This window comes from Labrus bergylta, chromosome 11 (assembly GCF_963930695.1).
Source record: "Labrus bergylta chromosome 11, fLabBer1.1, whole genome shotgun sequence".
NCBI classification, from domain to species: domain Eukaryota; kingdom Metazoa; phylum Chordata; class Actinopteri; order Labriformes; family Labridae; genus Labrus; species Labrus bergylta.
Window position 1 is genome coordinate 27,826,806 of NC_089205.1, and position 16,258 is coordinate 27,843,063.

The window sequence follows — 16,258 nt, forward strand, 5'->3', positions numbered from 1 at the left end:
ACTCTAGAACAGCGTGTGTGTGCTCGAGTGTTTCTATTGGTCATCAATCTTCTCGTCTGTCCTCCAGGTGATTCGGATCCTGAAGGAGCTGAAGCAGAAATATCCCGACAAAGAGCTCGACCAGCTGATGGAGCTGGCCAACTATTACGCCCTACTGCACCAACAGAAGAGCAGAGCATTCTACCGCATACAGGTGACACACACACACACACACACACACACACACACACACACACACACACACAGTGAAGTAGTTCAAGGACTTGTTAGCCTGGATTTCTGGGTCTTTGTTCCTGAAACTGATGAAATAGGACGACATAAGTCCAGTTCCCTCAAACCGTCTATTTCTGCTTGTTAATGTTTTGTTTTGTGCACTCTGTCCCTCCAGGCGACCCGTATGATGATCGGCGCCGGTAACATCCTGAAGAAGCACGCAGCAGACCACGCCCGCCGTGCAGTCGTCGCCGATGAGGAAGCACCAGAAGAAGAAGACCAGGGAGTGTGCAGCCGCATCTCATTTGAGAGCGCCCACAGTCAGTGCATGGAGAACTGTGGCATTCTGAGGCTCGCTGTGATCTGCCAAGGTAGAGAAATCAACCAATCACGAGCCAAAACACGAGTTCACATGAATAAATGAGAGAAGAGACCTGAGTGGTTATAAAGTACAAAACCTTATTTTCCTTAAAAAAGTTTGAAATACGGGTTTTTTTTTCCTTTGATCCACTCAAGGTTAAAGGCTTTATATGTGATGTTTTGATCCAGCAGATGTCGCCCTTGAGCTCCAGCATGAAACCAAAACAACTGGCGCTGCATTGTTGTGTTAGCATGCTAATGCTAGCGATCTTTATTATGCTGGTATCTTCACACTGCATGTAAATTTACCTGAAATGAGCGTGATCTAGAAACACAGTTAAGCAGTGAGTACAGTATGTTATTCTTCTTTTCTCTAGTCCCTCAATTAAACAACTTTTAGACACGAGGGGAGGAGTCAGCCGGCCGTCCTGGCGATGTAAACAAAGTGAAGATAGGACTCTGAAAACTCTGAAAACATCACAGACAGTGGGACTCGGGTGTTACACCCATTGTAGACAGTCATGACTCACAGAGTTATTTTCAGAGGATATACTTGATTTCTGTCTGAGTCTGAATTGCATATAAAGCCTTTAAGGAAGTTCTGGTTTACACTCTGTTATTGTGAGACATGCTTCTCACACACACACACACACACATGCACACTCTGTACCTGTGGACATGCATTAATGAAGAGATGTCAGAGTTCAGCGCCTTGCTTAACCCTGGGCAGCACTCAGGGAAGTGACCTGGCACCCCTCCAGCTACAAGGCCAACTCCAATATATTGTTCCGCACCGAGACTTGAACCGGTGACCCTCTGGTTCCCAACCCAAGTCCCTGCAGACTGATACTGCTGCCCCATGTTAAAGGCAGTCAGAAACCCCCGGTATGCCTCCAAGCTGTCGTTGGACAGCAGATAGTCTCTCGGCCACAATGCTGAGCGGAGAGATAAGCTGAATACACACTTGTTCTTCCAGTCTCAGTGAATCTGGCCCTTAGGCGTTCACTGATGCTAAAGGGGGTTTTACCACTTTTCTCTGCACACATACAATTTCCTCATTAGCAATGTTTTCTTATGCTTAATAACTAAAATGAAAATAACTTTATGTGTGGTGTTCATGACTTTGTTTTGTCTGTGCTGCTTAGGAGGTCTGGGGGAGAACACCTTCTATGTGGACTACAGGACAGAGGACGGTTCTGCCAACGCCGGCTCCGATTACGAGTACAACGAGGGAACGCTCGTTTTCAAACCCGGAGAGACTCAGAAAGATATAAAGGTGAGAGAGGAGATCTGGACACTCTATGAACACTGAACGACACAGTAATCTAATCCAACACTGAGCGCTGCACACAGCCCACCTGAAATACAAAGACCTGGTCCTGGACCGCTTCAAAGAGTCAGGTCTGAGTCTCACTGTAAGTAAGGTCACCACATTATTAAAGGTTAATTAAAGGTTTGGAGATGAGATGAAACTTTAATGATCCCTGCAGAGAAACTGAATTATTATCTGATCGTATACATTATGGAACAGGAGATCCCTCACTCATCCTGAAAGCCCAGTCCAGTCCAAAGTCGCCGTTAAGACACTGAATATTAATGCTGAAGCCGGTTTTTACATTTATGCACAAAATCAGAATCAGAATCAGAATCAGAATCAGAATCAGAATCAGGGTTTATTGCCAAGTACATTTACACATACAAGGAATTTGACTTGGTGTATTGGTGCTAAACAATTAACAAGGAGATAAAGCAGAACTAACAACAACTTAAATAATACAGTATAAGAAGCTATTACAATATATAAAATAGAATTTCAAAATATAAGATATAAAATAATAAAAATAAAAATAATAAAAATAATAAAATTAATAAAATTAATCAAATTAATAAAATAAATAAAATATAATAATAATAATAATATATATTTATATATATTTTATATATATTTTTTTAAACACAAAATGTACAAAAGGTGCAATCTAAGAGCTGTGCAGTGGACTATGAGGAAAAGATTCTGCTTCTGCTTCATTATGACCTCGATCTGATGCAGGTCAGATCTGGGCTGACAGGTCTTTACTCAATGAAGCTTGTTAAACATTGTGCCAGCTTCTGGATAACCCCACACTGTGTCTCTAACGGTTGTGCATGACAATCAAGTTTGTTTTAGGGTTTTCTTCCTGTTAATAATAACATCATTGGGCCTGATCCATGAAATGATTATGTTGCTTTTGGGGGTGCTAAACTTGAGTAAATGACAGAAAACCGTGGCATGCAATCCACAAAGCATGTGCAAAGGCTGCACTGCAAATCACACAGCGTAATAAGGGAATATTCCAAAACTTTGTGCATAATTGGCCCCTTCCTACGCAAATAAGTGTTGTTGTAAATATCATCTAATCCACAAAGACCAGAGCTAATTGCCTCAGGCAGTTACAGCGTTGCTAGATAAAGCCATTGAGACCTGTTTATTAAAAAGGCTGTATTTCTCTCTCTCTTTGTTCTCTCTCTCTGGTTACTCAAATAAACACATAAAACTTCAACTTTATTTATTTGTCCCCGAAGGGCGATTGGTTTTACGGCAAGACAAGAAAAAGGGCAACAGAAGAAGACAGTAAAAAAACAAAAAGGACAAAAGTACACATGGTGAAAAAGCAGAATGCAAAATGCAAGAGGCACTAGATACAGCAGAGAAACAACCAAGATCATTGACTGAGGCTCACAGCAGCTTTCATCAACATAAAGTGCAGAGTCCACATGAAATATAAGCAGCTCACTGTTAAGTATACATCAGGGATAAGATTCAAAAGAGCATCTTTACAAGACAAGTCAGATACATATCATACAAAACCACAATAAGATTGCAGATGTTTCCAAACGTTTTCCTCCTGCAGTCTGAGCTCAGTAAAGTAAAACAAAAATCTACCAGCTTGACTTTAATTATAGGTTTTTAAAGCTCACTATGTTTTGAATTAAAAGCTTGAAGGACGTCTGGTCCAGGTGAAGACGAGGTAAGCCGAGTTAATCTCTCTTCAAATTAAAAGTTTAGTGAAAGATCAAAAAGCAGATAGAAGGCTGAATGAGAGGAGAGTCGCAGAAAAGAGTCATGTGGAGGGCGGGATGTTCAAAACACAGACTTTATGAACCGTCCCCCTCCACCTGCGGTAAAAGAGACACGCTGAGTGAGTAGATGACAAAGGTCAGAGTCTTCTATCTCAACAGAATACGAGTGGGTTTCATCGATCGCTCATGGTGTCATGAGATGAGCAGCAAGAAAACCAATTAAATCTGAAAGTGTCTCGGCTCTGACAGAAGTCCACTTTCATTTCAGCTCCTCTGTGTGTGACGGCGTTCACACCGGACTCCCTGATGATTACACAGAGACGACCAATCAGTGCTCTTTATCAGAACACAGTCATAAATAGTACATTTTAAAAGTCTCCATGTTAGAGATTATCTAATTTGCAGCTCATTGAAGTCTAATCACAAGATTTTAACAATTCAGCCGATTATTAAAGTCTGAAAATAATTCCTGCAGAGGAGAACTGACGACACATTCAGATTGTTCACAGAGCTTCAGACCTTTAATAACCAACGTGGATACGTGTACTATTTGTTATTCTGACACACAAAGAAGCACATTTCAGAGACCGCTCAGACTTAAAATTACATTTCACAAAAACGAGGATGATACCTGAACTTTTCAGTTTGATGCAATACCTGTAAAAACTAAGTTATAGATATCTGTTTCATTACCACGGCAACAGAAAATGAAGTCCTAGGCCGCCTGAAGTGGGTCATTTATTGTTTTTAATGACCAAAAATTGCAAGAAAACTTCTGCATAAATAAGTGCGTTTAGAAGTGGGTACAATCCAGCGGCTGGATGTTGAATACGACAGACATAGAAAATATAATCACAGTGAGGTGAAACGCCAACTGCAAAAAAAAGTTTGTTCCAAAGCGTGGCTGGACCTTGTGTTGGCTTTCACAGAGTTGGCTTGCTTTCCGTTGGACGGGCAGGTGCCAAACATCTGCGGTTATCTTGTGCTAGTGTGCGTTAGCTATGTACAAGCAGTGAACATACACACCTAGTCACCCGGAGCTGGACTGTGCTGCTACCTAAACAGCGCTAGCATTAGCATCAATGATTTGGTTAATCAACAGCTGAGCTAGCTAGCTACGACTATATCAAGGACAACATGTCCATTAAAAAAATAAGTACCACGTCCATAGTATTCAAACAATTAAATCACGTTTCCAAAAATGACCTTGCACACCTCTTGACCTTTACCTCCATCTTGTTGATTCAACCCGTTAGAGGACGTTCCAATAGTTGAAGTGAGAACGTTCACAGCTGGAGATAACGACCTCCGTCACCCTCTCTGTGTCTCCAGGTCGGGATAATCGATGACGACATCTTCGAGGAGGACGAGCACTTCTTTGTGCGTCTGCTGAATCTGCGTGTCGGCGACGCGGAGGGCATGTTCGAGAGCGATGAAGTCGGCGCCGCCCCTAAATGTCGCTTGGTCGAGCCCCTGGTCGCCACGGTGACCATCCTGGACGACGACCACGCCGGCATCTTCACGTTCAGCGAGCGCATGGTGCGGGTGAGCGAGAGCGTCGGCACCATGGAGGTGACGGTGGTGAGGAACTCCGGCGCCCGAGGCACCGTCATCCTGCCGTACCACACCGAGTCCGGCACCGCCAAGGCCGGAGACGACTACGAGGACGCCCGGGGGGAGCTGGAGTTCACAAACGACCAGACAACGTGAGTCAAAGCAGATATCATGATACGATACTATACAGTACGGTATGATACGATAGGATACAATCTGAGATAAGTATTTATAAGATATGAAGTAACGGCGCTTCTTGGGTGATGTTGATTGTTGATTGATGTTTTGATCCAGCAGATGTCGCCCTTGAGCACCAGCATGAAACCAAAACAACTCGTGCTGCATTGTTGTGTTAGCATGCTAATGCTAGCGATCTTTATTATGCTGGTATCTTCACCCTGCATGTAAATTTACCTGAAATGAGCGTGATCTAGAAACACAGTTAAGCAGTGAGTACAGTATGTTATTCTTCTTTTCTCTAGTCCCTCAATTAAACTACTTTTATACACGAGGGGAGGAGTCAGCTGGCCGTCCTGGCGATGTAAACAAAGTGAAGATAGGACTCTGAAAACTCTGAAAACATCACAGACAGTGGGACTCGGGTGTTACACCCATTGTAGACAGTCATGACTCAGAGAGTTATTTTCAGAGGAGATACTTGATTTCTACATTTAAGTGTGAAAAATCACAGATAAAGACTTTAAAGCAGTATCACTCCTCCGACCGTAACCCTTAGCAACCTTAAAGGCAAAGTGCATCATATCAAACAGTAAGTCTTGCAGTTGTATGCAAGTACAAAATGTAAATATAAATGAAAATCATCTCAACCTGAGAAAAATTAATATCTATAAAATAAAAATTCACAAAAATAAATCTCATCTCCATCTTAGAATAATACAAGATGACAGGAAACGACATGACGCGACACAATACCAGATAAGTTCAGTAGAGATATGATACTCTAAGATACTTTACTTTAAGATACCATATGATGAACATTATCGTCCATTAGTGAAATGTGTCTGTGTCTCCTGGATTTCATTTAAATCGTGCTCAGCATGTCTTATTTTCTGTTTTAATAATCATAAACATTCAATGATGCGCTGGTGAATTAAGAAAAAAAATCTACATTCAGAAAATTCTGACGAGTTAGTGGAGACCTAAACAGATCTTTTTCTTTTTCTACCTTCTGGCCTTAATTAAATATACTCGTAGATTTGAGTATTCATTCTGAAAATTCAAAATAACAATAGAGAACCAGCTACACTAACAGTAATCCTGCTTCTCTGACCTAAAGATGTTTGTCTCTTTGTTACATGGAGAAATCTTTTAGACAATAAATGTATAAACTATGAATAATAATGTTTCCTTCATATGAATGTGGCAGCAGATTCAGTCAGATAGTTTCTCCTTCTGAATGGTACATAATCCGCAGCTCTTGGTGTCCTGCAGAAGTTTAGCAGTTAGACAGTTTTAAGTCATATAATCCTCGACTTTCAGATGATCTTCAGTTTTATGTCTGCGAGTAAAGATTAGTGTTTGCCAGCTAGCTTATGTTTTTGCAATGCCTCCTGGGTATTGATTAGAAAACTGGCTTTCACATCTGCGCTCATATTTTTCAGAGCTCGTCTATTAAAACTCTTAGAAGGAAGTTTTTGGCCTCTTCCTCTTTGCTGCTTTTGTTATTTTCCTCATTCACTCGCCTCCCGTCTGCCTCCTCATGTTGTCTCCTCCCCTCCTCGACTCCCTCCCTCATTAACCTTGCTTCGTCTCTCACCTTTTCCCCTCCTCTGTCTCCATCTCACGCTCTCTGTCTTCACCCCCTTTTCAAGAAAACAAGCCCTCCTTGTTATTCACGGAGGCTGAGGGGAGGCGATGAGTGCAGGAGTTTGAGTTGATGTGCGCGCTGTGTTTGAGTGAGACCTCATTTTCAGCAGAGTGTGTGTGGGTACAGAAACGTCGGGTGAATGTGATGTGCCTTGTTTAGCTGCAAAACAAAACAACACCTCTGCTACAGAGTTCGAGACCTGTCCTTAATGAGTCTCTGGAGTCTCTCATCAACTTACTGTTAAACTTATCATCAAAATAAAAAAAGACAACAACCTGCTAACTCCTCACATTTCCACTGCATGACTCGTCATCACAAGTATGAAAACCTGTGAAGCATGCCTGGAATAAATCAGACGATAACCTGTCAGATTATTCATTCAGCTCGTCTCTTATTGCCTGTGGATGTTCGCAATCAGTGTCCTATTTTTATTTTTTTGGTGTTTGTGCAGCACCTGTAGCAAACAGGAATGGACTGTTTGTTGAGTGATATTGATTCCAGCAGCTCTCAGCTGATGTAAACTGGCAGCTTCATTGACTGACAGAGAGCTGCATTAGGTGAGGCAGGGCTGAGTGGATCTCAGCGTGTTTCTGTGATGGGGGGGAAAGCTCGATAACATTTTCACAGCACACCTTCCTCGCCCCCGCTCTTACAATGTCATTTAATCCAGTTTGTTCTCCCCGCTGGTTAATGATGGCCGTCTGAGAATGTGTCATCCTCGCCCCCAAGAAAGCCTCAAACTAGATGACTGGAACATTTCTGCTGCGAGGTTCACCATGTTCTCGTCTCTGCAGATGATGAGATGGCAAACCCGCAGATCTAACTTTGACAGTAAAAAAACAGCTGAGACTGCAGTTCCACATATAAACTCCTGCAGAACACTCACAGGACTTTTACATTTCTATCTTTGTCTTTAGAGGTGACTCCCTCCTCTCAGAGCTCATTCTCTTATCTGTCTCCATCCAGTCCTCCCCTGAGAGCAGGACCTTTGCTCTCTTGGTCCATTTTCTTACCTCACATCCATCTTGCTTTCCTAAAATAGGACTCGACATGACCAGGAGGCTCAACCATTTGTTTTCTCGACCCATATACCTCAGCGTCTCTGCAATCATGTACTCAGTAGGTGCCTAGTAATGATTACACAACACTTATAGTGATTTTCAAACTTGCAGAAAGATCTTGAAAAGCTCCTGATATTTGCAGGAGTGTGTGAATGCAAACAGCTGTTTTTTTCTCTTTACTTTACCTGGAGTTTCTCCTGCCAGCCTCCTAGTATTCCTTCCTGATGTGAGAACACAGCAGGATAAAATATGCATCCTTTTTTTTTTTTATCACATCTTGCCTCAGGAGACCCTGAGATTTAATTGTCTGGCACTCATCAGCTGCAAATAAAGAAATGCTGCAAAGTGAAAAACACACAAATTCAGAAAACTGCTGCCAAAGCAAAAAGCTGCAAATCCAATATTGACGGAAATGCTCAAAGGGGCGCTCAGTCAGACACTTTGTTAATGAGAAGAGAGACTGTTTGTCCTCACCAGCCACCGTACTTTATTAATACATGCACTATAAAATGCATGGACTCTGTTACACACATCTTAACTATTGTTCTCAACAGCTTTAACTCTCATGCACAGATCCAAAACGGCTGTGGCTCAGTGGAAGGGTCGGTCGTCTCTTGACCTGAATGTTCGGGGTTCGATCCCCAGCTCCTGCAGCCACATGTTCAAAGATAAAGATAAAGATAAACTTTATTGATTCCCCCATGGGGGACATTTTTTGTCACAATAGCTCAAGAAACAGGAATATGATTATCAAAAATAACAAGAAGTTAAAAATCAAACATATGTACTTAACCCAATATTGCTCCTGTCCCGTCGTCCAGCGTGTGAATGTGAATGAAACATTAATATTGATAGTCGCTCAATTTGGACACAAAAATATATGTCTTCTTTCGTCAGTTTGAGAATGAAATTGAGTTTTTTTTAAATATCTTTCTATTTCGAGTTGGAGCTGGGAAAGTGGTGAAATTAAACGTGCTGATCGCCAGAGTAAAAAATAAGAAATCTGACCTTTGCTTGACTTCAGACACATTTTGAAGGCCACTACAGGGTCGGCCACCTCAGAGTGAAAATGGGTCATTTCACCTCATTAAACTCGTCACACCAGGTGGCTCTTATAGACCCACACTTCAGTATTTTTAGCCCTGTTGACATCTGATCCTGACCATTTAATGGGCCGATAACACATGAATCTACAGGATGATTAGATGATGTCATCATTGATTTCTGCCTCCCCCCATCTGTTTATGGTTTTGTACTTTATCTTTATACTTTCACTCTTTTAGTTCTTTACTTCTCTTTCCCTGGTTTGTTTCTTCTCTTATATTTACACCGTCTTCTTCTCCTCTTCTCTCTGCGTCCTTTCCTTGTTCTTCTTGTTCTGTCGTGCTTTTTTTCAACTCCATGACTCTGCATGCACAAAATCCCGTCCTCCCTTCTTGTAATCATCTTCCATCCCTTCTTTCCTTCTTCTTCAGTTTCTCCTCTTCATACCTCCCCCTTCATATTTATTTTTCTCTCCATCTCCAGCCGCTCTCTCCCCTTCCCCTCTCTGCTTCTTTGCTTGTTGTGAGATTGGCCTCGGAATCGCTGCGAGCCGGTTTCCATAGAGACGTTTAAGTCCGTCGGTCCTCAGAGACGCTAACAGGTTTTGTCATCATCACTTCCTCTCCTCTAATAGCCCTCTCTGTCCTTGTACCTTGCAAACAGCAGACGTCAAGATGGACTAAAAAAAAACCTGTCTGACTCACTTTTCCTGCGTCAGATTCTTTCACAAACTCTTAAATATATCTGAAGGAAAGTTTCTGAAAATACGTCTTTGCTAAAGTTCTCATCAAATGACCAGCTAACATACTTCCTGTCTAAATGTCTTATATCTGATGGAACATTGTTAAAGAAGTCACTGGTCATGTGGAACCTGCAAAGGTTTGAGCTGAGCTTTTGTAGTTTCTACAAAGTGTAACGCTTTTTGGATGTGGACTGAACTGTTCTGGATTATTCTCAGACAGATCTCATGGCATCGTTTTCTGCAGCAACAGGAAACTGACTTCAACACAAACCCCCCAAAAAAACATTTAAAATACCAGAAAATCTAAATGACAAATGTGTCTGTATGCTTGAGATAAGAGTCCACAGATGATCAGGAAGATGCACATGTATTTACAACATCTTCATACATGAATTGATGCATTAACTCAGGTGTTTCAGGGTGTTGGAGTTATGCTTTGAGACTTTGTAAGATTATACTCGATGATATTGCTTTTCCAAACAAAATAATTGAAAGTCAGAAAATTTATATAATTTGATGTTGTCAATTTTAAATACATGATACCTGAGCAGAGATGGCAACAATGATTTATACCGTTTGACTTGAGACCAAACAAAACAGTATCTTCTGTCATAAAGCGGTTTCCTCTCTCCCACTTTGATCCTCTTTTTCAGTTTGAATCTGTTCGCTTCCTTAAATGTTTTTCTGCTTCTTCTTTTCTTCTTTTCTTCTTTTCTTCTTCTTTTCTTCTTTTCTTCCTCTCTTCTTCTGCATCAACCCTAAACTGAATTATTGATCGTGTGTCCTCTCTCTGCATCCTGCTGCTCCCATCTGATTTACACACAGCTCAGCCTGGTCAGAGATAACAGGAGGGAGACCACCGTGTGTGTGTGTGTGTGTGTGTGTGTGTGTGTGTGTGTGTGTGTGTGTGTGTGTGTGTGTGTGTGTGTGTGTGTGTGTGTGTGTGTGTGTGTGTGTGTGTGTGTGTGTGTGTGTGTGTGTGTGTGTGTGTGTGTGTGTGTGTGTGTAATGTCTATGTCTCTGAGTGAATGCATGTTCATGGTCCTCGGGGTTTGCAGGACCAGAATGTCGATAGAAAGGATGACAGAGTGGTGAACGCCCTGCCAGCACTACATTACCTATTGATGAAATGTTTTACTTCATTTATGTGACAGACTGTGTGTGTGCGTGTGTGTGTGTGTGTGTGTGTGTGCGTGCATGTGTGTTTATGTGCCTGTGTGTGTCTGAAAGTGTGTGTGTGTGGTTGTTCCACTGAATACACTGATGAAATTAGAAGTGTTTGCCTCAGGAGTACAAAATACTTTGTATAGTTTGTTAAAGTTCTTCTGTTTGTGTGTGTGTGTGTGTGTGTGTGTGTGTGTGTGTGTGTGTGTGTGTGCAGTCAGACATTCCAGGTGAGGATCATTGACGATGAAGAGTACGAGAAACATGAAAACTTCTTCATCGTGTTGGAGGAGCCTCGCTGGCTGAAGAGAGGAATCTCAGGTACACACACGGTGTCATTTTACTCATCAGCGCTCAGTATTTCATTTAAGAGTCCACGACCAGACGTCAAACACATGATCCCAGCTGAGCCTCCAGATGTTCTGATTTAGAATTCAACTTCTTCTTCTCTCATGTTTCTTTCAAACTTTGACACTTTTTTTGGCCTCTTAATGTAATTTACTGGACCGTTCACTTTCGGGTCTCTTTCATGAATTATTCAAAACAACCCCAACATGAGTAAACAGAAAGTCATCAAAAGAGGCCCCCGGGTGGAGAGGTCTGAGGCTGAATTATTCAAGGTGGCACGCTTATCAGCAGAGCTGCAGACGGAGCAACATCACCTTCCAAACATTATAGAAAAGGCTGCTCGGAAACAGAGAAACCAAACACATGGAGTAAGACAGCGACAGGTTATAGCTCCATCATGCACGCTCAGTTTATGTTTATTTTGGGACATGACGACAACTCGACAGAGAGGGATTGCAGCCGTTAAGAGCGCATTAATTGCCTCTCGCTATCTGCTCCGTCTCAAAGTGTAATTCAGAAAGCAGACAGCGCTGACAAACCCAAAACGTTCTGTGCAGTTTGCTCTTGTTTTGCGTCTGAATGAGGAGAGACGCCGTCTGCACTTTCACTCCTGCGTCACCCACAGGGATCAATAATGATCGATCAGATCTAAGACTCAAGGATGTACACACACACATACACACACTCAGAGTCTGAAGGATAAATCTATAATTAATGCTCAACACACACACACACACACACACACACAAACACAAACCATCAATTCATCCACTACCTGTCACTACGACGACGCAGCCTGTAATGTGTAGAGAAAGACACTCGGGGTGAGAGGAGGACTTATTTAAACGTCAGGACGTTTTGATCAAAGTCTGACAGCAGCAGTTTGTTATTGATGAGAACTCTGAAGGATAAATCTATAATTAATGGTCAACACACACACACACACACACACACACACACACACACACACACACGCAGAGGATCAGGAGGACGATTGGTTTGTTCAGGGAAAGTGTGTGACAGAGTTTTCAGTTTTCTTGTGTTTGCACTTTGATCCGAACATAGCGAGCTCTTTGATGCATTATAAGAAGGAGACTTTAATGAACTGCTGCAGAGCTGCATGTGTGATGAGATGAGATGAGATTCAACTTTATTGTCATTACACATATACAAGTATAGAGTAACGAAATGAGGTTTGGCATCTCACCAGAAGTGCAAATAAGCAGAAAGTGCAAGAGTCTGTAATTACAAAATTTACAGATGTAGACAAAAAAAGTGAATTATTAGGTAATTATGTGTGTGTGTGTCTTTACTCACACACTCTCTTTGTTTCTTTTTCTCCTTACAGCTCTGCTGCTCAGCCAAGGTAAGAACATCTCGTTATTCTCCTCATCAGAAACAACCTTGTGTTTTTTATTGGTCAGATCATGAGAGAATACCTTCATAGTTCCTGTAGCCAAAGATGATGACTTCTTTGTTGGACCTGAAGACACACACACTTCAGAATGAATACAAACCGAGAAGAGCAGAACAACGTTTTCCATTTGACAAGCTAAGAAAGGTACCGGACTGAATCTAAAAGAACCAGACACGTCGCCTCACACAAAGCAGGATACAATAAAAAGGGGAGAGTTTAATAAATGGTCCAGGTCGGTGCACAGGTAATCCAAAAATACTCAAGCAAACTAATCCAGGCAAAAGTCAAAAGAGGCAGGCCGAGGTCAAACACTAGAAAACTCATGAGTAAAGAATGCTAGAACAAGGTGACACAAGGACTTACACTATGAACATGCAACATGAGGCAGGGCAAAGAGGGATGATCGGGGGGGGGAGCACAAGGCGGGATCAAGATCTGAAAGACAGAGGTAAGGGTAAGTACAAAATAAAACAGGAAATGAAAATAATACTAAAATAAATGGACAGAAAACATGACTGGTTGTGTCAGAATCAAATAGTCAGCTTTACATTTGTGCACATTTTGATGCTGCAGAAAGAGGGCAACATCTTGACATTACCACATCGCTAATTACTGATGATATTAGCTTAGCACATCATATTGATAAAAGCATGTTTATAAAACTTTATACTCATGATGTTTCTGTGCAGCTGCTTGTGAATGTCATCCTGTAAAGATCCAGAGAACGCTTCCTGTGTTTACTTTGCTGTTCATGACCCACTAAGTGGGTGCTGCAAAAAAATGAAATCTGCACACCAAGGAGCTTCTGTCTGAAAGATTTATTAACGAGTGACGTTTCCTGCCAACATTTCCTCCTCAGACTCGATCGAGCATGTTGCCTGGAAACGTCGCTTGTTAATAAATTCTTTAAACGGGAGCTCATTCTCATACCTTCATACCAAGTCCAGTTTTCTCACTGTGTGTTAGCATCATTCCCGTTAGCAGCATTGACAGTGTGCATTCAACAGAAGCAGTCATTAAGAAGCAGCTTGAGGGGGGTACAGTGCACGAGCTGATCGACATTATTGATGCTGACAGCAGGAGGTTCACTCAGAGAGCAGAGGAGAGTCTGGTAGAAAAAGTTGAATGTTAAAATTCTGCATTCATCTGAGATTCAGTGCAGTGAGGAGATAATCACTCGGATGAATATTCACAGAAACGTCTTATATTTCAGTTGCAGCTGAGGCGTTTATCGTTTGTTTTTCTTTGTTGAACAGCAGAGTGGTTTTTTTTCTTCCTGCAGCTGCTCATGTTTTCAGCTCAGAGCTCATATTGTTCACTCTGCAGGTCGGTGTTAACGGCCTCTCTCTCACTCCTGGCGTCTATTGTTGGCTCTGCTCGAGGCGCCATGGCTTTTCGTCTGTTTGCGTTTGGATCAGAGCAGAACCGGCCTCAGGGAATCACAGCGCGGCACAATCGAACAGTTTGGAAATAAACGCTTTACAAATGAGCCGGCGCTCCTCTCTTCCTCCCTCTCTCTCTCTCTCTCTCTCCCTCTCTCTCTCTCTCTCTCTCTCTCGCTCTCTCTCTCTCTCTCTCTCTTTGCTCGCTCACTGTGCTGATGCTGATGTATCGCTGTATCGCTTTTCTCACTCAGCCAGAAGGAGCCTGCAGAGCTCCTGTCCTTCATCATGTTTAGAAACACAAGGACTGTGGTGTTCTTCATACTCTGGGCTGCAGGACAGTTTAATATCTTTATGGCAGCATTGCAAAGTTAGAAGGAAGGTTTGTGAAAAATGTAGATAGTATTGAAAAAGAGGTGAAGCTTAGATCTTCAGTCATGTTGGACAAAAAGAGCTGAAACTTAAAGAACTTCTCTCGTTGGATGCTTTTAAGAGGAAGTTAAATGACCTGGAGGCGGACACATCTGGCTGTAGATTTTCTTCCTGATGTATTTGTGGATGATTTCTGACAAACATTTTGCTCTTTGGATTTATTATTTGTGTCTTTTAATGTCTAATCATGTATTTTGTATTTGAAAGATTGGCTGCTCGTCGTCCGTGTGAAACTCTGTAAATGTTTTGCTGCCTGTCTTGGCCAGGACACTCTTGAAAAAGAGATTTTTAATCTCACTGAGTTTCTTTCCTGCTTAAATAAAGGTTAAATAAACACACAAAGCTGCTGCAAGCAAAAGAGAGAGAGAGAGAGCATGGTGACACGTAAATGGCAGACCTAAAACAAAATTGGCCATTAATTGATTTTGCAGTACAGAACTGTGTGCACTGATTATCATAAGCTTTGCCCCCAAGTTTGTGAATCACCGCTGTACCCAAAAGGAAAGGAAAAAAAAAAAAAAAAACTTTCTAAAATGTTAAATACCTCTTGCTGCCACTTGGAGCCGCCAGAGTGCAAAAGAAGCCGAGTCCCTTTAACCTCAAATGACTGAAGATCAGAAGCAGAAGCCCGGAGAAGGAGTGGGAGGCCCTGCAGCAGCCATGACACATAATGACGCTTATTGCCCTGAAGGCAGTTTCTCTCGTTCACCTCAGTCGACTCTCACAGTGGGGGAGGCGCTCTCATTGTCTGGTTAGAAGGTAGATGATGTTACCGCTCAGAAGAAAGTTAGGCCGTGTGTCTGTGTGTGTGTGTGTGTGTGTGTGTGTGTGTGTGTGTGTGTGTGTGTGTGTGTGTGTGTGTGTGTGTGTGTGTGTGTGTGTGTGTGTGTGTGTGTGTGTGTGTGTGTGTGTTCATGACAGCCGTCTGTGTCTGTGTCTGTGTCTGTGTGTGTGTGTGTGTGTGTGTGTGTGTGTGTGTGTTCATGACAGCCTGAAATAGAGTCTTTGAATGCAGCAGGGACGGCTGCCACATGCTGCTTTACTCTTACAGCCTTTTCATAATTAGACAGGGAGGAAGAGCTGTAATCTGTGAATGCACACACACACATACACACACACACACACACGCGCACACACACACACACACTCTCTCTCTCTCTCCATACCACCTCGTGTCTATTTTCTTCCTCTCTCACTCCAGAGCAAAGGGATAAGTGAGAAAAAGCCACTTACAGCAGACTTACAGAAACACTCAGCAGAGAGAGCGTCATGTTTCTGAACTCTTCTCGGATCAGCAGACGGTTTCAGCCTCTCGTCAGAGCAGAGACCAGACTGTTGACTGGCTCACTCTCTCAGTTAGTTTCTGTATAATCGGATTGAGATTACTTAATATGCACCGTGGATAACAAAAAATAAAATCTAGGAATGCACCGATGTATTGGTTTAACATCGGTATCGGCCCTGTTGACAGACATCGACCAATCTGCAACGACTGAGGGATGACATTTTAACGCTGGTATCTAATAGGAGAGGTTTTTTATTGAGCAGAGGAAGTCATCGTTCATGGTCAAACATGGGAGAAAATGTTGGCATGTGGTCCCACAGGACGATGATTCCCCTTTGAGCTCTGGGGATTATTGATGTGCACCTCTA

General features: G+C 42.3%; 1 protein-coding gene across 2 annotated transcripts in view; it reads left to right on the top strand.

The window, feature by feature from the left end:
* Window positions 1-16,258, top strand: part of slc8a2b (solute carrier family 8 member 2b) — a 163,752-nt gene that overhangs the window by 134,960 nt on the left and 12,534 nt on the right. For both annotated transcript variants that reach the window (XM_065960109.1, XM_065960110.1), the window contains exons 8-13: window positions 68-193; window positions 389-584; window positions 1,719-1,849; window positions 4,966-5,339; window positions 11,244-11,347; window positions 12,723-12,740. In XM_065960109.1, the coding sequence (XP_065816181.1) occupies window positions 68-193; window positions 389-584; window positions 1,719-1,849; window positions 4,966-5,339; window positions 11,244-11,347; window positions 12,723-12,740 (949 nt within the window). The remainder of the gene's footprint in view (window positions 1-67; window positions 194-388; window positions 585-1,718; window positions 1,850-4,965; window positions 5,340-11,243; window positions 11,348-12,722; window positions 12,741-16,258) is intronic.